Source organism: Prionailurus bengalensis, chromosome B4 (genome assembly GCF_016509475.1).
Source record: "Prionailurus bengalensis isolate Pbe53 chromosome B4, Fcat_Pben_1.1_paternal_pri, whole genome shotgun sequence".
In the NCBI taxonomy this organism is placed as follows: domain Eukaryota; kingdom Metazoa; phylum Chordata; class Mammalia; order Carnivora; family Felidae; genus Prionailurus; species Prionailurus bengalensis.
In genome coordinates, this window is record NC_057358.1 from 49,341,183 (window position 1) to 49,362,263 (window position 21,081).

Below are 21,081 nucleotides of genomic sequence, written 5' to 3' on the forward strand. Positions count from 1 at the left end.
AGTCACAGCTTTCGCACTCAGCAAACTCCGCCCAGGGACAAGACCGGTTTCGGCTGGTCAAAGCTGGGAACTGGATGGAGACGCCAAGGCAAAGTCTAGAGCTTCTCTAGGCGCCGTACGTGGCCGGTGCGGGACCAGGGTCATGTGGCCAACGAGTGCTGATCTAGCGCCTGCGCACTGCTGTCCTATTAGCTCCTCACCGGGCAAACTTGCCTTCTTGCTAGATCGTCACTTCCGACGGACGCTTGACGTCATTGGTATCGTCACTTCCTGCCGGTACCGGTGTGGACCGTGCGGGTCTTGGCCGCGGGTTCTCCGGTTTTCCCCCTCCCCTACTTTCCTCCCTCCCTCCCTTTCCCTCCCTGGCCGCTGTCGGTCGCCCGTCGCAGACACCCTGGCCCATCCCCAAACCCTTTCCTGACCTCGCTGCTACCCGATTGGCCTCTTTTTCCTGTTTCTCGGCCCATCCCCAGTCCCCAGTGTCAGGGCGGGGGCCTTGAGCCAGAGGCTCTGCGGCAGAGGAAAGAAAAGAGCAGACGACCCTCGGCTCCGCAGCCGGATCGCTCGGTTCGCCGCCGCCATGGCAATGAGGCAGACTCCGCTCACCTGCTCGGGCCACACGCGGCCTGTGGTTGATTTGGCCTTCAGTGGCATCACGCCCTATGGCTATTTCTTAATCAGCGCTTGCAAAGGTGAGCAGGGCCCCTGGATCCAGATCCCTGACGGCTAGGACTGGCTCCAAAGGTATTCCCCAGTGCCGAAGGGTGATCTCAGCCTTTGAGATTGAGGCCAACATGGTCTGATGGGGAAAATAGGGATTCGTAGTTGGAGCCAAGAGAGGCTTTTCTGATCCTCTGGTGAGGCCAAGTATTGCCCTCCCCCCGTTTAGGCCTCTCATTTTACTTTTATTGCTATTTCTGGAGCATCCGGACTGTACGCTTGCGTAGGCGCCCCGGCCATCAAATACTGTAAATAATCTTTCAAGGATTTGGGGCATGAAGAAACTAGGCCAGGCTAAGTAATACCTTTCGTTATTTTACAGAGACTTGTCATTCCTGTTGTTATTTCATTGGACATTCCTTTGTGGTATTAGTCCCGTTCTTCAATTGGAAACTGAGATTTAGGTTAAGACGTTTCTCCAAAATAAGACTGAAATCTGCATTATTTTGACATAGATCAGTATTCTTCCTACCGAATTACAGACGCTTCAGTGAGCATGTCTGGCTCAGCTCTTCAGTTAATTTAGTTCTGGACGTTTCATAGTGACCTCAGTGAATGAGAGTAGTTAAACAATAAAAGCAGTGTTCCACTTTGTTATTGAACACAATCACTTTATGTTCGAGTCTTAGATTTTAAGTAATCTGAACTTCGAAATAACATGCTTTTTTAAATGTGTTTTAGACGGGAAGCCTATGCTACGTCAGGGAGATACAGGAGACTGGATTGGAACATTTTTGGGTCATAAGGGTGCTGTTTGGGGTGCCACATTGAATAAGGATGCCACCAAAGCAGCTACAGCAGCTGCGGATTTCACTGCGTAAGTATAGCCGAAACAGCCAGTTTTGGAGATCTCCGTGGATTGTGTTAATGGAAGTACTCAAAACTTCAACCTCAGTTATTCATAAAACTCTGACTCAGTGCCTATCAGATAGAGCACATGATGTTTGATCTCACTAAACCTCTAGTCCTTTCTGCTTCTTTCTCTTCAGTGGTTCTCACCAATTTTCAGAGACTTTAAATGATTTATTGTCTGTGTCTGGATTAGGACCCAGGAACCTGCATTGTTAACAAGCACTTTAGATAACGAGTCTTGGGGGGTCGTGCTTACAAATGCTGCACTACATGTGCTTTCTGAGTGATATTGCACACTTCTGTGGCTTCCTAGTGCTGATGGCCTGGATTTTTAGCCCCATCTCATTCTCTGTTTTTGTTAACTGGCTTTACACATATTTAAAACTTCCAAACTCCATTGCTTTTTATTTTCTAAGTTTTTTAAGGTTGAAATTTAAATCATTCTTGATTTCTTCCTTACATTCACATTATCATCTTTTTTTTTTAATTTTTTTTTTTAACGTTTATTTATTTTTGAGACAGAGAGAGACAGAGCATGAATGGGGGAGGGTCAGAGAGAGGGAGACACAGAATCTGAAACAGGCTCCAGGCTCTGAGCTGTCAGCACAGAGCCCGATGCGGGGCTCAAACTCATGGACCGGGAGATCATGACCTGAGCTGAAGTTGGCTGCTTAACCGACTGAGCCACCCAGGCGCTCCTCATCATTGTTGATTCTATAGCAGCATATCTCCTGGCTATGATGTTTTTATGCCCCTACCACTAGTAGCTTTCCTTTCTTTTTATCTTCCATAATATTCCTAAAAACAGATTTCATCATGTCACTTCTCTAATGATCTTCCTTCTTCCCTCTGCAGTTTTGGTGGTTTGTGACCTTGCATGTACCCAAGGGAACTTTAAATTATTCAGATGTATGTGTCTGGGAAATTCTGATTTAATTGATCTGGAGATGGGGCACCCACATCCCCCAACATCAGTTTTTTAGTTTTTTTTTCCTTAAAGTTCTACTAAGTGGTTCTGATGTCCAGCCTTAGAACCACTGCCCTAAAGGTTAAATTTCAGTTGTTGCCAGCTTACACTTTGGCCTCATCTTGGTTTATCTACCTCTCTGGCACTGCATACCATATGCCTTGTGGTCTAGTTACACTAAACTTACTGTCGCCAAAATACATCTTACCTATTTTGGTTTTGGCCTTTGCATATGTTTGAGTGACTTGTAAAGACCCACTTTTCCCTTCTGGGCACTTTCATTTTTTTATATAGTCTTGGTATTCTAGTTTCTGATTGTGTTTATGACTTAACAGACACTTAAATGTGTAAACTGATGAAGGCAATGTCAAGAGCAATTGTATGGTAGTAGACTTTGTTACACTCAACTCTGGAGAGTAAAAGTAGTCTCCTTCCTTCCTTCCTTCCTTCCTTCCTTCCTTCCTTCCTTCCTCTCTCGTAATTCTATGTTAGGAGTATTTATAAAAAATAAAGACATTGTAGTAGTAGATATGTGACCATGCCTTTGTTGAAACGTGTAGATTTCTATGGCACAGAATGAATTCTACTGTATGTAAAATTAAATAAATTAGTTTTTAAAACAAGGTGAGGGAGATAATAATGCTTATCCGGGATTAAATTTGAGATGGTGAGAGCAGTAACAAAAGTTATAAATGTCAGCCTGAACTTTTGTCTGTACTTCAATGAATAGATTTCTATTACGTCTTTATGCGTAACTGTTACAAGGCTTTGTGCTGTGCCTTGTTGTGATTGTGTGTAATCCTGATAAAATAAGGCGCTGTTGATTTTATATAAATCCTGTAATGTCAACAGCTTCAGGTCAAATGTTACTGTAGATGTGAGCATGCATACTTGTAACATGTCCTTCCCATTCACCTTTTTTTTATTTAATTTGGTAAAAGTGATTCTCAGAAGACTTCTGGAGTGCAATCAGGTGAAAGTGCCCATTCATTCCTTCTTGGGCTCACACTGTTCCCAGTATTAAAACTTCTGGCACTTTTATAGCACATAATTGATTTATGTGTTGTTGCTTCTTAAAGTCAGGGGCCATGTCTTATATTTTTTATATCCCCTGGCTTGTTCAGTACTTAGTATTTGTTGCATAAATAACTTGAGGAAGTTTTCTAAAGTAGACGGTAAAGAATGGGTTAATCACAGATCTTGGTTTTGCTTCTGTAATACTTGTGTCTGATTGCCAAGAGGTTAGCTTTTTTTTTTTCTGCTTCAACTCCTCCAGAGTTTTTTGCTCAGTCTAGTAGGAACATTGTCATTGGGAATGAAAGTCATTGATTTTATAACAGACGTAGAAACTGAGGTTTTCAACTCTAGTAGACTTCAGACATTTGGGATGTGGATATTAAAAATTTCGTTGTTGAAACTAGCTCCCAGTCTGCTGTAATAAGTGAATATTAATAAAGTGGTATTTTAAACATAATTAAGTTTTGAGGCTCCTGGCTGGCTTAGTCGGTTGGGCGTCTGCTCTTGGTTTCAGCTAAGGTCATGATCTTAGGGTTGTGGGAGTATGGAGCCTACTTGAGATTCTCTCTCTCTCTCTCTCCCTCTCTCCCTCTCTCCCTCTCTCCCTCTCCCTCTCTCTCTCTCTCCCTCTCTCCCTCCCCTTCTCTCTCTCTACTTCTCTCCCTCTCTCTCTCCTACCCTCCCTCCCTCGCACCCTCCTGCCCCTCCCCCTCACGCAAGCTTGCACAGTCTCTCTCTCTCTCTCAAAATAAAAAAATACAATGAAGTTTTAAGTGGAACAAGATGTTAGACACTGCAAACATTAGCATTAAACAAGCTTTTGAATTGCAATTCTGAAAGGATACATTTTTGTTAACCTCAGTTCTGGGCCCTGTCAGTGTTAATTAGTGAGCAAAATGTTTTGTCACCTCCTGCTTGATGGGCTTGCTCTGATCTTTAAGAGACTTGTGCAAAAAGTTGTCGGGAAGGATGCCTGTCTCTGTAAAATCTGTGAAGAGCCTTCGTTTTGTGCATTTGACCAAATTATAATACCAGTCCTTGGGAAGATAAAGAGCTAGATAGAAATTACTGTTCATGCGATAACGCCTCTGAAATGGAGAGCGAAAAAGGCGTGAAAAAATATGGCACTTTAAATACTTAGTCTTGGAAAGAGTAGTCAGGATTTTATCTTGCTGCCAGAGGAACAATTATCTTTATTTAGGTCACTTATAGAGCATTAATAACCCAAATCACACATTTGAGGACGTGTCTGCGGATAGGTATTCAGTGTTGTTTTGTGCTTAACATTTCAAGTCTCAATGTCTATGTTTACAAGTAGCATGAAAAGTATGAACCGGATTCTGTAATTGAATCCTGCTTCCGGCATTTAGTAGTTCTGTGACCTTGGGAATTTATTTAACCTCTTTTTTCTCAGTATCGTCATCTATAAAGATGAGAATAGTAATAATGCTTGTCTCCTATGTCAGTTGTGAATATTAAATGAGTTAAAATGTTTCTAATATTTAGAACATTGCCTAAAATTGAATGAGTATGTAAGTGTTGCATGTGTAAGGTAGCAGTGATAGCTACCATTCCCACTAGACCAAAATCATATGTACAATTTTGGAACTTCTTTGGCTAAAGCCATGAAATTACTTGGTTTTGTGCAAAAGGGTTGAATAGATTTAAATATTAAATGCTTTTGGTTTTGTTCCCCCCCCCCCCCGAGGCTTTTAGGTGCCATGATAGAGTGGGAAAGATATAAGCATTCGCTTTGGTGAGGGCTGAGTTCATGTGCTAGCCATGCTGTGTATTTCCAGTTTGATCATGGGTTGCTTCTTAAAACTTTGGCTTTCGTATCTGTAAGATGGGTGTAAGACCACATGGTCTTTGGGAGGATTAGAGAGATCTTTCTCCATTTACATCCTTGGAGTTTAGCACAGCGCCTGTTGCCTAGTAGATGCTTCAATAAATAGTAGTTGAGTCTTACCCCTTACTTGTTCAGTGTCTGTCTTGGAGGAGTAGGAGCCTTGTGTATAATCTCTTTTATTTATTTATTTATTTTTTTTTTTTTAATTTTTTTTTTTCAACGTTTATTTATTTTTGGGACAGAGAGAGACAGAGCATGAACGGGGGAGGGGCAGAGAGAGAGAGGGAGACACAGAATCGGAAACAGGCTCCAGGCTCTGAGCCATCAGCCCAGAGCCCGACGCGGGGCTCGAACTCCGGGACCGCGAGATCGTGACCTGGCTGAAGTCGGCCGCTTAACCGACTGCGCCACCCAGGCGCCCCGTGTATAATCTCTTTTAATGATTTGCATGGGACTTGCTGTTACGGAACCTGATGCAGCTAAAGAATAGCTTCCCCCACTTACCTGATTAATCATAGTTGGTATAAATAATTTTTGGGAAGCACTCACCCTTCCTATGTTTCTCATAAAATTCATTAATGTCATGTGTATCTAGAGGTGTATTTTGTTCTTGTGGAGAAAATGTATTCAGCAGAGCTGGTCTGTGGGTCAGTTTGGAATGCTATCTTGAGATAATTCGGGCAATTGAGTCAGGTGATAAGTACACTATTTCCTGAAACTCCATCCTCTTTATATCTTTTAATTCATGAAGCTAATGTAAGCTTTACTTCCCATGATCCTCTTCTTAGCATCTCCACTTTCCTCTTAAAATCATTTGGAGAGGGTGCCTAAAGTGGAGAAGGTTACTGTGCTCTGTTCCAGAGGGTGATTAAATGGATCTGGAGTTAGGCCCAGAAATCCATAGGTAAACAGTGTATGGTCAGTTTTCTCGCTTGTAAAAGACAATAGAAAGATGGATTTTTCTCTGAATAAGGTTGCCAATACATTGAAGGTGGAATTATCTCCTTTTTGATGACTTGGTCATGTTAAGATAGCTGGGCAGTTTTTTCCCCCTAAAATAACTTAATGTTTTTTGTTGTTAAACTTTAAGCAACCCCTCTTTTGAGACTTACGGTAAGTCTGTTCCAAGGGTAAGAAAAGTATTGAATAGATAACATTATTATATGCACGAAACAGGGGATGTAAGGTGAATCCGTAGTTGAGGGAGATGACGGGTACTTCATGAGTTGTGCAGAAAGTAAATGCTGCATGATTAGCTGATGAAAGGGTATTGTTTTAATGATCCTTCACTGCCTTCATTTGAGCCCCTCAGCCAGCTAGTTAATATCAGTTTCATGTCTGGTGATTGAAAAATACATTAGAAAACATTTAGGTTATTCTAGATTATTTTTAGGGCTATAAACCCTTTTTAGGATTGTTACTGTGAATAATGGAAATATGCCAAAGTTAGTAGAAGTGATTATTAGAACACACTGTCAGAAGGTGTCATCTTCAATTTTAGTAGTGTTTCTAAATAGGATGGAAAAGACTATAGATATGTTGGCACCCTGGATGCTGCTGCTTTGGTCGTGCTTCCCCCACACCCTCCACTCTGCCCCCCACTGTATACGGTTCCCTTTATTTTTAAAAATAAATGTCAGTTACATTAAAATGAAAATCTTTATGGAGCATAGTTTGTTCACTCTTAACAGTTCTTTTCCCAGTAAGCAAGGTTTTCTTTGTTTATCTTTCAATAATCACTTCTGATAGAAAATGAGTTTTTTTCTTCTCTAAGCTTTTTTATTTGGGGGACTTCTTTTTTTTTTAATTTTTTTTTTTAACATTTATTTATTTTTGAGACAGAGAGAGACAGACCATGAACGGGGGAGGGGCAGAGAGAGAGGGAGACACAGAATTGGAAGCAGGCTCCAGGCTCTGAGCCATCAGCCCAGAGCCCAACGCGGGGCTTGAACCCATGGACCGCGAGATCGTGACCTGAGCTGAAGTTGGACGCTTAACCAACTGAGCCACCCAGGCGCCCCGTGGAACCTCTTATAGTGTGCATACATACATATATATTTGTATAGACACACAACCACACATATATTTTGGGTTGGAGTGGGTCAGGGAAACAGGCAGTTGACAGATTAAAAATCCTGTTTTAGCATTATATAATCAAAGGCTGATACTTTGGAGGAAGTTAATTGGACTAGAATTTGAGAATTTAAGAGTCAACTTTGAGGAAGAGAGAATATTTTCTTCTCTACTGTCTTGATATAAAATTTTATGTGGCCTTTTCATTCTTCTGCAAATTTTTTCTAGGATTTTTTGTTTTTCACTTGTTTGTTTTGCACCTAAGTGAGACTAGTGACTAGAGAAACAAATTGGAAAGATGAAACTTAAAATTGGTTAAAATGTTTTGTAGTCCTGCTAAAAGGATATTATGGCTGCAGGCTAAAGGTAAGGATGGGTTGGTTCATGGATATCATTTACTTAAATTTGTAGATCTTTTTCGTTGTCAAAATTAGATTCGCTACATGACTTCTACAGGTATATTTTTCTTTAGAATCATTTAAAATATGTAATCAAATGAACTCTTAACAGTGAGGGATACTAAAGATAATGAGAGATACGTAATACATTTATATAACATTTCATGTATCTAACTTACTTGGTAATCATCAAAATTACCATTATATTTCTCTTCTAATTTCACTCTTTTTACTTTTAGCAAAGTGTGGGATGCTGTCTCAGGAGATGAATTGATGACGCTGGCTCATAAACACATTGTCAAGACTGTGGATTTTACGCAGGTATCAGAAAATAGAATTTATTTTAGGGAGTGAAATTGCTGTTACTATAGGATGTAGTGACGGTTGTATACTTGATTGGTTTGTATATTTGGGGCGATATTAGGTGTATATTGCCTTATATTTGATAATATAATTGCATATTACGCTATAGAGATTTGTTTATTTATTTGGTTAATCCTGAGATACCCTGGAACTCTTGGCTGAGTTCTCTGTCGGTAGCAACAAATATCTAAAATGTGCCAATAATGTTTCCTAACTACTTTCAGAAGGGAGAGGATAAAGTTGAGATCACCAAAGAAGTGTTTCTTAGTGGGGAGGGAGCAGGATCAAGGCAGATGGAGAAGATTCATGTGGTAGGTGGTATAATACACTTGAACTGGAGAAGCTTAAAGGGTTTTACGAATAGGCAATTACGAAAGGATAAATGTTCTACAGTATCTTCTCAGAATTGGTACGTTTTACGTCTCTTTATGATGCCTGCGAACTTTATTTATTTCAAGGTTATTTATTTTTGAGAGAGAACGTGAGCAGGGGAGGGGCAGAGGAGAGGGAGACACAGGATCCAAAGCACGCTCCAGGCTCTGAGCTGTCAGCACAGAGCCCGATGTGGGGCTCAATTTTATGAACCCTGAGATTGTGACCTGAGCTGAAGTCAAATGTTCAACCAACTGAGCCACCCAGGTGCCCCTGATGTCGGTGAACTTTATTTAGATTTTAGTTGGTGTTGAAGAAGTTTCAGAAAGATATAGCTGTTAAAATGGCTAATCTGTTAACATTTTCCTTGTGTGTGTTTTCAGGATAGTAATTACTTATTAACCGGGGGACAGGATAAACTGTTACGCATATATGATTTGAACAAACCTGAAGCAGGTGAGCATAATTTATACCTGTGTTATATTTTGTTTTAATTTAAATAAGTCTTCTTGATTAAAAAGAATCATGTTCAGTGCTCAAATTTGGAAGTTAAAGATAGTCACAAAGAAAAAAATGAAAACATAATTCATAATCCAGTATTTATCATTGTTAATATCTTTAGTTTCTGGTTCATATTCTTCCAGGTTTTTTTTTTCTATGCAAATCTCTTTTTTATAATGTCCATTTATTTGCTACATTGTACTTGTATCTTTTTCTTACAACCTAAAATCTTATTTTGCTAAATTTTTATCATATTAAGTTTAAAAAGATGCATAGCATTGTTACTACTTTTTGGTAAGAATGAGTGGTTATCTGTAGAAGGTAAGAAGGGTGCGAGTTCTTAGTGTGTACATATATTCAGATTTTTGAACCATGTGAATGTATTAGTTAATAGCATTTTTAAATTTTTTTTGAATTTAAAAAAATTTTAAAAATTGCAATTCACAATTTTTTCATGTTTTGAAATATTCTATCCACTGTTTTTAATGACTGTATCATTTTCATCCTATGGATAAGTGGATTAAAAAATCTCTTACTATGTGACCTGTTTGGGCTACTTAACAGATTTTAAATATCATAAGTAGTGTTATGCTTGAGGTGCCTGGGCCGTTCAGTTGGCTGGGCATCCAACTTTGGCTCAGGTCATGATCTCACCATCTGTGAGTTTGAGCCCTGTGTCGGGCTCTGTGCCGAAAGCTTGGAGCCTGGAGCCTGCTTCAGATTCTGTGTCTCCCTCTCTCTCTGCCCCTTCCCTGCTCGTGCTCTGTTTCTCTCTCGCTCTCAAAAATGAGATAAAAACATTAAAAAAATCTTTTTATAAGTAGTGTTATGCTTAACATCCTTTTAATTGCAAATATTTCCGCAATTATTTCTGTAGAATAACTACATAGGAATAGAATTGTTGGGACAAAAAGGAGGTATACTTGGAAACTGTTGGTAGGAATTACTAAAGTGTGTTCTACAGAAGTGTAAAAAATATATCTATAGTTAACCTGTTCTAACAAACACTGATAACTAACTGTATCTTTCTCAATTCAATAGAAGAAAAATGTTTCTGTGGTATTAATGTAAACTTGAAAAAAATTATTCATGAGATTAAATAACTATTGAGTGCCATTTTAATGTATTTGTTGGTGAATAGCCTGTTCATACTTTTTGCCAATTTATCTGTTGTGGTGTTCATCTTTTTTTATTGGTTTTAAGGTTCTTTATTGTATTCTAATTTGTTGCTTGCTTTTACATTTTTTAAAAAAGTTTATTTTGAGAGAGAGAGAGAATTCCAGGTAGGTTCTGCACTGTCAGTGTAGTGGAGCCCATTGTGGGGCTGGAACTCAGCAAACCATGAAATCATGATCTGAATCAAAGTAGGAAACTTAACAGACTAAGGCACCCAGGTGCCCCTTAAATTTTATTAGTTAAGGTTTATGGTATAGGGGTGTCTGGGTGGCTCAGTTAGTTGAGATTTTGGCTCAGGTCATGATCCCAGGGTTGTGGAATCAAGCCCTACATCAGGCTCCATGCTGAGTGTGGAGCCTATTTGAGATTCTCTCTCTCCCTCTACCCCTCTCCCCTGCTCATGCATGCATGCTGTCTCTCTTTTCCTCTCTCTCTCTCTGTCTCTCAAATAAATAGGTTTATGGTATACACATTGTAAAGTTTTTGGTGGTAAAATTTATCATTTCCCTAATGAATTCTCTATTGCATAGAAGTTGTAAAAGATTTCTTTTCTGGTACAGATATTCATTTTGTAGTAGTCTATTTTGTAGTAGTTTAATGCTTTTCTAGCCACATTATATATATTTCAAAAGCTATGAAATTATGATGAACAAGATTTTGTTTTATATAAGTTGGTATCTTAAATTTTGTACTATGGGTATTTATTATTTATTCATAAATCTGTGAACTTCCGAAGTTTGTGTGAAAGTCAAAGCTACATTGGATATTAAGTAATTATTCTCAAGATACTCTCTTTCCTAAAGCATTTTTAAGGTGACCAAACAGACTACATTTATAGGTGATTCTTCATTAGCATCTGGAAGTATTTCTCTTCATTCTCTTTGATAACTTGAAGCCAAAACATAGCAAAGTACTTGGACCTCTTATAATCAGCATGTCTATCTGACTCTGCGAGGTAGTTGAGGCCTTTGGTGGATATTTTTCATCTTTTACCTTTCTCAAAGGTGATTTTTGAAAGTGGTTCTTGCACTGTACTGGCAATAGAAATAACAGCAATTAACTGAAGTTTTACTGTATGTCAGACACCAGGTTAGAAGCTTCAGATGAATATTCTCATTTGGTCCTTATACTCAAATTATGAGGTACAGTAACTGTCGTTATCCCATCATACAGATGAAGAAATGAAAGGGTTAAGTAACCTTTACTTCGACAGATTAAGTAACTTGCCCCAAATCAAAGTAGTGTTGACGAGCTTTGCCTCCAGCATGTTTTTGTCCAAAGATAACACTGAGTAGTTTTGTTTTTGTTTTTGTTTTTGTTTTTGTTTTTGTTTTGTTGTTGTTTTTTAATCTTTTGAAGGGAAAGTCTCCCAATGGAGACAGGTTCCTATTTTTTGGGTGCTTTGCTCTCAGCGTAGAAATATTCTTGGGGGGGCACACGGGTGGCTCAGGTCATGATCTCATGGTTCCTGAGTTCAAACTCTTGCATCAGGCTCTGCACTGACAGTGTGGAGCCTGCTTGGGATTCTCTCTCTCCCTCTCTCTCCCTCTCTCTCAAAATAAATAAAGTTAAAAAAAAATATTCTTGGGAAATGCCACATTGCTTTTTATTCTCCTTTTCTTCTGTCAGCCTCTATTTCCCTCTTTTTTCCTGTTAGTTACTACCAACAGTGACTTGGATGAAGGTCCCAGTGTTAGTGATGATGTTGGATTAGCTTCTTTTATTTCATTGTGGTACAGTAATGGTAATGCTTTTGAAAGCAGAAAGTAGCCTGGAGGAAGTGATATATTCAGTCCCAAGTGAGGATAAATAACAGCATAGTTCTTGGGTTCTTTGTTATGTGAATAAGTTTTCCATCCAGTGCAGAAAAACTAAATGTATTCTTTTATAAACAGTAACTTTGCATTGTGTTGGGCTTTGAAAAGTTGGCAGTCTTACTTAAAATTTATTTTTTCTTTTCTTTTTACATATTGTTTCAATGTTGCTCAGTTAAGAAAATGAAATATTAACAATTTTAAATTGTTTTATCTTAAGAACCTAAGGAAATCAGTGGTCACACTTCTGGTATTAAAAAAGCTTTATGGTGCAGTGAGGATAAACAGATTCTTTCAGCTGATGATAAAACTGTCCGGTAAGTAATTTTTCTTTAATAATTTAAAACTTAAGCTGTGCATAGATGACATTTTTCTGGAGCTGTCTGTTTACTATTATAAACCTAGAGCAGAATCCACAAGACACTTAATTAAAACTACTGATATCTTTATAAGCACCTACTCTTAACCTGAGTCAGTGGACAGGCTGGGTGTAGGGAGTCCATGAAAGTCCTGAAATTCTATACACAATTCTTTGTGCTGATTGTTTTCTCCCGTAGTAATATATAATAGCTGTCATCATATTCACAAATACAGAGTATAAGAACCATTATTTAGAGTGACACTAGAATGGCAAAATTAAGATTTATATGTCTTAACAGTGTAATTTTGCTAAATGGCTTGGGAGGTATGTGTAAGTGTTAAAGTTGACCTCACCAACCAGATACCAAGTAATTTATCATTGTATAGGAACCCAAACATTCTCTGTATCATCTATAATTTGTGAATTGGAATGAAGGTTGTTGTACCACAATTGTGATTATTCTCTCATTGATTAATCTGTAGGTATAATTGGGAATTATGCACTTTTCTTAAATGAGTAAATACCACTGTTTTCCTCTTCCTTTTTTGCAGCCTTTGGGATCATGCTACTATGACAGAAGTGAAGTCTCTAAATTTTAATATGTCTGTTAGCAGTATGGAATATATTCCTGAGGGAGAGATCTTGGTAATAACTTATGGACGATCTATTGCTTTTCATAGTGCAGTAAGGTATGTCCAAGAAATACCTTAATTTTTCTTTCTTTTCTTTTCTGTCTTTTTTTTTTTTTTTTTTTTTGGTAACTTAAAAATTAGAAGGCAAATGTGAAAGGTATTTAACTCTTTACAAAACAAATCTTAGTCTATACTACATAATATAGGAGGAAATATTTCCATACCATTAACAATATGTTTTTTAAGAATTTGGAATATTGATGAATTAATCATATTAATTTCCAGATATCTAGGACATTGGTAAAATTTAACAACTTTTAAATGATAATTTTCTTAAAAGGATTGCTAGACTGGTACTATAATTAACATTCATTACTGTATAAAACCACTGTGATCTTGATTCTCTTATTTTCCCTTTAAAATTTTAGAGAAACTGTTTGTTTTTTTTTTTTTTCTCTGAAGTTTGTGTATACCTAGTGATGTTTTCCAAAAACAGACCTCTTTTTTTTTGTGACCATAAATATGGTTAATACCTCTGTTGTAAATTTGGGAAATAGAAAAAAAAATTTACCCACAGTTCTTCAACTATAGCTGCCAGAATGTTAATGGTAGTTTTATTTTCTGTTTTAGTCTTTGATAACATATGTGTGTGTTCATGTGGGCATTTTTCTTTAGTTACTAGGGTCCTATGAGTGTAATTCAGATTTTTTATTTTAAATTATTCTTAGCTATTAAAAATTGTTTGAAAATATTTTTGGTAGGTGTATTACATAATAGGTGTTAATCATGTGTCAGTTTCCCTGTTTTAACGCTGCAGTGATTTATGGTACATCTCTGATATTTCCTTGTAAGAGAAACCTGAGTAGTTCCTTATATGAATTAGCAGTTCAAAGGGTAGGAAAGTTCTTTGTAGGGGCGGCTGGGTGGCTCAGTCAGTTAAGTGTCCAACTCAATTTCAGCTCAGGTCCTAATCTCTTGGTTTGAGTTCAAGCCCCATATTTGGGCTCTGTCTTGGGATTCTCTTTCTCTTTCTCTGTCTTTGCTCCTACCTGCTTGTTCTCTTTCCCAAAATAAATAAATAAAAACTTTGATAAGTAAGTAAATAAAGTTCTTTGCATACATGATTTCTGTAAAGATTATACCACATTATGCTCCAACCAGCAGTCTTTTACCTTTTGTCAGAAGGGCCGCTTGCACAGTTGAGCTTTACTGAAGGGCAAAAGGAAAGAGGAGGGGGGCGCCTGGGGGTGGCGCAGTCGGTTAGGCGTCCGACTTCAGCCAGGTCACGATCTCCCGGTCTGGGAGTTCGAGCCCCGCATCAGGCTCTGGGCTGATGGCTTGGAGCCTGGAGCCTGTTTCTGATTCTGTGTCTCCCTCTCTCTCTGCCCCTCCCCCGTTCATGCTCTGTCTCTCTCTGTCCCAAAAATAAAAATAAAACGTTGAAAAAAAAAAAAATTAAAAAAAAAAAAAAGGAAAGAGGAGGTAGTAAAAACGGAGAAAAGCAGTTAAGAATGTAAAGGAGTTCATGCACCCACAGTGAAGTGGTAGTAATAGAATGCAATTGCCCGGAGCCATTAATTTGTATGACTGTGTTCATTGGTCCCTTGTGGATTTAGGCAGCACATAGCCCTGCTTAGATCAGCACCTCGGATCTTGTTTCAGTGGCAGAGGTTTGCTGGCCTACTGAACGTTCTACCATTCAAGGCAGAAGGTTGCTCTTCAGTGATCCTGCACCAGTCATGACTAACTTGAATTTCTGTATGTAGTGTGTGATGATGGGAATAGGGTGGTGGCATTTCGGAGCAGGAATGCTCTTGATGTTTTATGTTGGAGCCTTTCAGGACTTTTAGAATTAGACTGGAAAAGAGCTGATGTCCAAACTCATTGATACTCAAGTGAAGCTGTTGTTGTGCATTGATTTTTATTATATAGCTGTAGTTTTAAATTTGGTTATTCTTTTAAAGCTTGATATTAAAACCTGAACCATCTTTAGCAGTTTTATATTTTTATGGCACTGAAGGGTTTTTGTTGTTGCAGAAGCTCATACATTTTCAGCAATTGAGAATAATGTGCAAATAATCCATTATGTTAATTACTTACTGTAAAACCTTTTTCTGTTTACAAAGATAATGCATGGTTATCATGGAAAAATCAAACAATATAGAATTACATTTTGTTCAGTGTAAAAATCCAAATAGATTAGCCATGCTGTTTTAATTAGCTAACAGTCATTTCCAAGAAGGCATTTGCTGCCCAAAGTGCCTTGTATTTCTGGTATGAGCTCCGCTTGGGCATAGTATCTTTCTGAACTTTTTTTGCTAATATTATTTACAGGTTTTTTTTTTTTTTTTTTAACATCTCTATATGTTTGACTAAATGAAGATGTAATTATTCCTTGTGTTTCAGAAATTAGGAACAGTTTAAAAGAAACTGAATTATTTTTTGGTATTATTATGCAGTATTCAACGTTTATAAATATTATTTAAATTATTTTCCAGTTTGGACCCAATTAAATCCTTTGAAGCTCCTGCAACCATCAATTCTGCATCTCTTCATCCTGAGAAAGAATTTCTTGTTGCAGGTGGTGAAGACTTTAAACTTTATAAGTATGATTATAATAGTGGAGAAGAATTAGGTGAGTTGTCCTTTTTTTCTTCCCTTAAAATGATGTGTTTACATTTGTCAAATGCTAGGTTTTAGTAATTAACACCTCAGCAAATTTTATGGCTAACTAAAGCTTGCTATTTCCAAGCGAAAAAATAAAGGACTTTTTTCCATTTTTGGTAGAAGTATTTGTAGAACTACAAACAAAGTATACTGAACTCTCAATTTTACCTTTTCCTTTTAACCTAAGTTCATTGTATTCTGATATTCTATACAGTAGTGCAGTATATTTATCTGAGGATACAACAAGGCAGTCTTATATCAAAATTCCGTTAAGCAGCTGTAAGGATATTTGTTCTTTGTGAAGTATAGTGCTAGTATGTAGCCCGTCTACCTGGCTCCTCTGTTTTGCCAGCTTAAGAATCTCTAAGCTTTGTAGAGAATAGTGGGGGCGGGGGGGGGGGGGGGGAGAACAGCTGTGACCTATTATAGGGATACCTTTGGGATCTGAATTGGAGGAGGTTTTGGGGTTTTTTTGGAGTCTGACTTTTGGTTCCATTTTCATAATAGTCCTTAGTAAAGGAGGGGGAGGGACATGTAAAGTTAATTTGAAGTTGACATACATCCTAACTTTACATTTATCTAGGTTTAATAATCATTTATCTAGGTTTACATTTATTAAACTGATAAGAACAGATACTACACTTGGTCTTAGCCAAAAGGCTGAGAAGTGATCTAGGTTTACATTTATGTAGGTATTTCATAATCATTGCTCTCAGTATCTACTTTTAGCCTTCCCAAAATAGTTTTTGCTTTTTGAACTAGTATGTTTAGTTTTTATAATCCCTTTTTCCATAAGCTGCTATTTTATTTCTTCTAACTCTCCTGCTTTACCACCCAATGATATTAAGCTTGTTAGAATTATACACGAGAGCAAAAGACAACTTTATGTTTTGTTTCTTTGGGAAAGCTAATGGATTTGGGTTGGATAAATGGAAGTTTGGTGAAGGGACCATATAATTGCTTATGGTTCACTCTTTATTATTTGAGTATAAATGACTTTTAAATAAGAGATTCTTTTATTCTTAATCTCTACACTCAAAGTGTGGCTTGAATTTATGACCCCAAGATCGTGAGTCATGTGCTCTACCAACTGAGCCAGCCAGATGCCCCAACTAAGATTCTTTTTTTCATTATCTTTATTTAATGTCAGTTTCCAAGGTTTCAGAATGTTTTGGCCATGTATTCTTTTTGAAAAAGAAGTAAATTATTTGCCTGAGATCTGAGGTCACAGTTAGTGAACTCTGGACCTTTGACCCAGCTATTCTCATTACAAACCTCTCATATCCTTTCTACTGTCATGAAAATTTTTCTCTTGTGATAATACTCTCATGATATTCTCTGGTTGGACAGAGATGGGGGAAGATGAGGGTTCTTGAGTTGAATGGATGGAGACAGAACAGGAGCATTGGTCTGATAAAGACTTTGAAAACTAATAAGATGATTAGCATTTAGAAAGTAGATGAGAAAAGTTCATAAATAAGGATACGATTTAAACATAACAGCGCCACTACTGATCTGTACACTTTCTCATTAAATTCCACAGATTAAAATATTTAAGGATCAGCATTGAGCTTGTATCTTAATGTACTGTGTGACAGAATGAATAGTAGAATCCTGATAGTCTGGTAGGAAATTAAGAGGCAACGTGTATAAAAGAGCTCCATCTGGTGGCTCTCCGTAGTCATAATAGGATTGGTTTCCTGGTAAATAGTCAGTGAGTTTAGGATGTGGAAATTGGGATTGAACTGAGACTTTAGACCTGTTTTCTGTAGAATTTACTCCCTTCCTTCATCCTTATTGGCACATGAAGCCTCATTTTTTTTTTTTTTTGAGGGATAATATGAACCGTAATGTGCGCTAAAATTCGAAGTGGGTAATTTTACCGAGAAATGGTAGACATTATGTACCACTTTGTGAGAAGAATCACTTTGATTTTTGAAAAATTGTTTTTTAAATTTATTTTAGAGGGAGAGAGAGAGTGGGAGTGGGGAAGGGTCAGAGAGAGAGGGAGACACAGAATCTGAAGCAGGCTCCAGGCTCTGCTCTGTCAGCACAGAGCCTGACACAGGGCTCGAACTCACAAACCGTGAGATCATGACCTGAGCTGAAGTCAGATGCTTAACTGACTGAGCCACCCAGGTGCCCTTCATTTTTTTTTTTTTATGTTTATTTATTTTTGAGAGAGAGACAGAGACAGAGCATGACCAGGGAATGGGCAGAGAGAGGGGGAGACACAGAATCTGAAACAGCCCCCAGGCTCCGAGCTGTCAGTACAGAGTTCAGACTTATGAACCATGAGATCATGACTTGAGCTGACGTTGGACGTTTAACCAACTGAGTCAATCAGGCGACCCAGAATCACTTCATTTTTTTTTTAGTGAGGTTTAGCTCTTTGAATTTGGACTTGAGAATTTTGCATCTTCCCAATAATAAAAGACAGTATTTTCTTTAGTGTATCAATACTTAGGCACCATTTAAGTCTTAAATTATCTAATAGCCCTTCTCCTCTTTTTCAGAATCCTACAAAGGACACTTTGGTCCTATTCACTGTGTGAGATTTAGTCCTGATGGAGAACTTTATGCCAGTGGTTCTGAAGATGGAACATTGAGACTATGGCAGACTGTGGTAGGAAAAACATACGGCCTTTGGAAATGTGTGCTTCCTGGTAAGAATTTGTATTCAAAGTTATCAAGTTTATGGGGCCCCCGGCTGGCTCACTTGGTGGAGCATGTGAATCTTAATCTAGGGGTTGGAAGTTGAAGCCCTGTGTTGGTAGAATTTACTTTAAAAAGCCCACAAAGTTATCAAGTTAAACTTCATAATTTTGTGTCATTTTTCATCACTAGTTTTATTTCTATGTTTCTGTCGCCTATAGATTTTAAATTCTATAATATGGTTGAAGCAGAGAAGCCCATGATTATAAATTGGCTACTGTGTTATTTTGTTTGGTTAAATTTTTTTGTTGTGTTTTTTGTTTTGTTTGTTTTTACACTTGATCATTTGGTGAATGGAATGGACCTAATTCAAATTTTGCTAGAGGGCAGTATAAAGAATTTATAAGTAAATGTATTTAATCTCTGAATGGTATTACTCACAGATCCTTATTAATAAGGTAGACATGTTTTTAATAAAAATACTTAGTTATTGATCCCAAAATAGTTGTAGTATGAACTTAATAGTGAACTTTGAGGAGACACATAATATTTTAGAATTTTAATTATTAAGAAAGAGGTTCCTATGTTGTAGCTCGTTGCTGAGAATAATGTGTACTCTTCTTTAAATATTGGAAGTTATTGGAAGTTATTCACATAATCATGAAGTGCTTTTCTTTCCATAGAAGAAGATAGCGGTGAGCTGGCAAAGCCAAAGATCAGTTTTCCAGAGACAACAGAAGAGGAGCTAGGTAAATACTGATGAATGAACTTTCGTTGAGTCCTGGGGGATGTAAATTAAAGGGTTAGATGAGTTTTATTGATTGACAAAGGACACTTATTAAATACGGACATACTTAAGTAATGGAAAGTTTATTATATGTATGTAATTTTATACACATGTTCATAAAACAAATATTTAAGTATCTGTAGCATAGTGGTAGGCATGAAGATGTAGTGTGGATTCGAGGTGGTTACTCTTATAGTGGAGTCTAACTTAGGAGGCAGTTGCTAAAATAAAAATGCAAGCTGTTGCAGTTGTAATTGTTTTGTAACATTTATTCAGGACATGCTACTTCCCAAGTGCTGCTTCCCAAATGTAGAATTACAGATTGGAAGGTATACTGATCATAAAGTATTGTTTGATTTTGAATAAATAAAGGAGGCGGCCAGGTCTTCCAAAGATAAGACTTTAATTCAGTGTTTACTCAATAGTTGGAGTCACTGAAAGTGTAGCCCAGCAGAGGGTCCCCTGGGAAGTTAAGTTACAGTGTAAGAGTGTAATGGGTGAAATACATGAACTCTTTCTTCATTGCATTTTCAGTGACATGAGTCTAGTCATTAATGGTTTGTGCCCTTGTTCTCTTTTGCCTCGCCTCACCAGCACACTTACCAAAAAAATTTTCATTCCTTTATTACACAGAAATGTGGTTAACACAGAAATTTTCTTTATTAAGTTGACTAATGTGGGGTGTTTTTCATTGTTATTTTTTTCATTGCAGAAGAAATTGCTTCAGAGAACTCAGATTCCATCTATAGTTCAACTCCTGAAGTTAAGGCCTGAGCATTGGGCATATGCTGCAGATAATGTACAACTTATGGACTAAAACAAGCAAGCAGAGAAAAGCATCAGCCTCCCGGAGTTACTCTCTGCTTAAGGCAAACATGAGCAGTAAATTATGGGGAATATGACTTAGCTCCAGTGCTGGAACTAACTTGGTGTTTGTTACCTGTACATGAAAACGCAAGAGTATCACATGAAGGCAGGTGGAAGTAGGCTCTTGTGGTATGATGGCCTGTTGTCTTTTTAATGAGTATGTGCAAGCCAACATCCAATTTCTCTTATTATAATTAGATTTCTTGTAGCCGTTTATGTTATTATGGAGAAGAAAAATATATTGGCCTATTTTTCTGACGTTTCCCTTAAAAGCAGAAAGCCTTTTTTTTTTTCCTTTTGCTTTAGTTGTAAAGAAGAGGGAATTCACGATAAAGTAACTGGTTTGATTTCTCTTTCATTGTACACTGCTTCTGAACATCTAATTGTTTTAGTTGTCTAAATAAAATGCCTCTAAACAAAACAATGTTTGTTTCTTGGGAGATTTGAGTTTATAAATGGAAGTTGCCAGAAAGCTTTTCTACATCATAACTATATCAAAAAGACAATGTGGTTAAAGAATTTGTAGTAAACATGTTGTTTCCTGAATTTGAAATTCAATTATTTGTACTAAATTTTTAAAATTTCCATGTTTTTTGCTGGGTTTGCATTTACCTTCCTTCTTCCTGCTTTGGATGGAAATGCTTGACTTGCTTTTTAAAAGAAATTCAGAATAATGACTTATTTAAATGATATATGCTAGTTATAAGAAAAAAATAGTAAATCAAAATTGGCGGAAAGCAGGAAAATCACTTAAAATCTCACCATCCCCCCAAAATCTGTTAAAATTTACTGAGCGTTAATGCGCATTTGTGTACCTATATGTGTATATACAGATAGCAAATATTTTATAAACGTGGGATAATTGTACACCTGCAATGTTTATTTTATTTTAAGTTCAGATGGCATTCAAAAAGCCTTTTTACCAGCCTTATAATAAAATGGGTCAACTGGCTTTAGACTTATTTTTTTAAATATGAGGAGTCTGTTAAACCAGTAATTTGGAAAATAGA

The 21,081-nt window shown here is 37.4% G+C and overlaps 1 protein-coding gene and 1 pseudogene across 2 annotated transcripts; one reads left to right on the plus strand and one right to left on the minus strand.

The window, feature by feature from the left end:
• Positions 1–227: 227 nt before the first annotated feature.
• Positions 228–21,022, plus strand: LOC122473794 (serine/threonine kinase receptor associated protein). 2 transcript variants are annotated; one of them, XM_043564518.1, is made up of 10 exons: positions 228–692; positions 1,402–1,537; positions 8,116–8,197; positions 8,995–9,067; positions 12,323–12,419; positions 13,015–13,152; positions 15,594–15,730; positions 18,279–18,428; positions 19,101–19,166; positions 19,917–21,022. In XM_043564518.1, exons 1-10 carry the CDS (start codon positions 581–583, stop codon positions 19,976–19,978), a joined length of 1,053 nt encoding a protein of 350 aa, XP_043420453.1. In that variant the 5' UTR covers positions 228–580; the 3' UTR covers positions 19,979–21,022. The 2 variants fall into 2 exon arrangements, with proteins under 2 accessions (XP_043420453.1, XP_043420454.1); XM_043564519.1 differs by having other exon boundaries at positions 246–692; positions 19,104–19,166.
• On the minus strand, positions 16,309–16,434 carry LOC122474199 (annotated as a pseudogene).
• Positions 21,023–21,081: the final 59 nt, after the last annotated feature.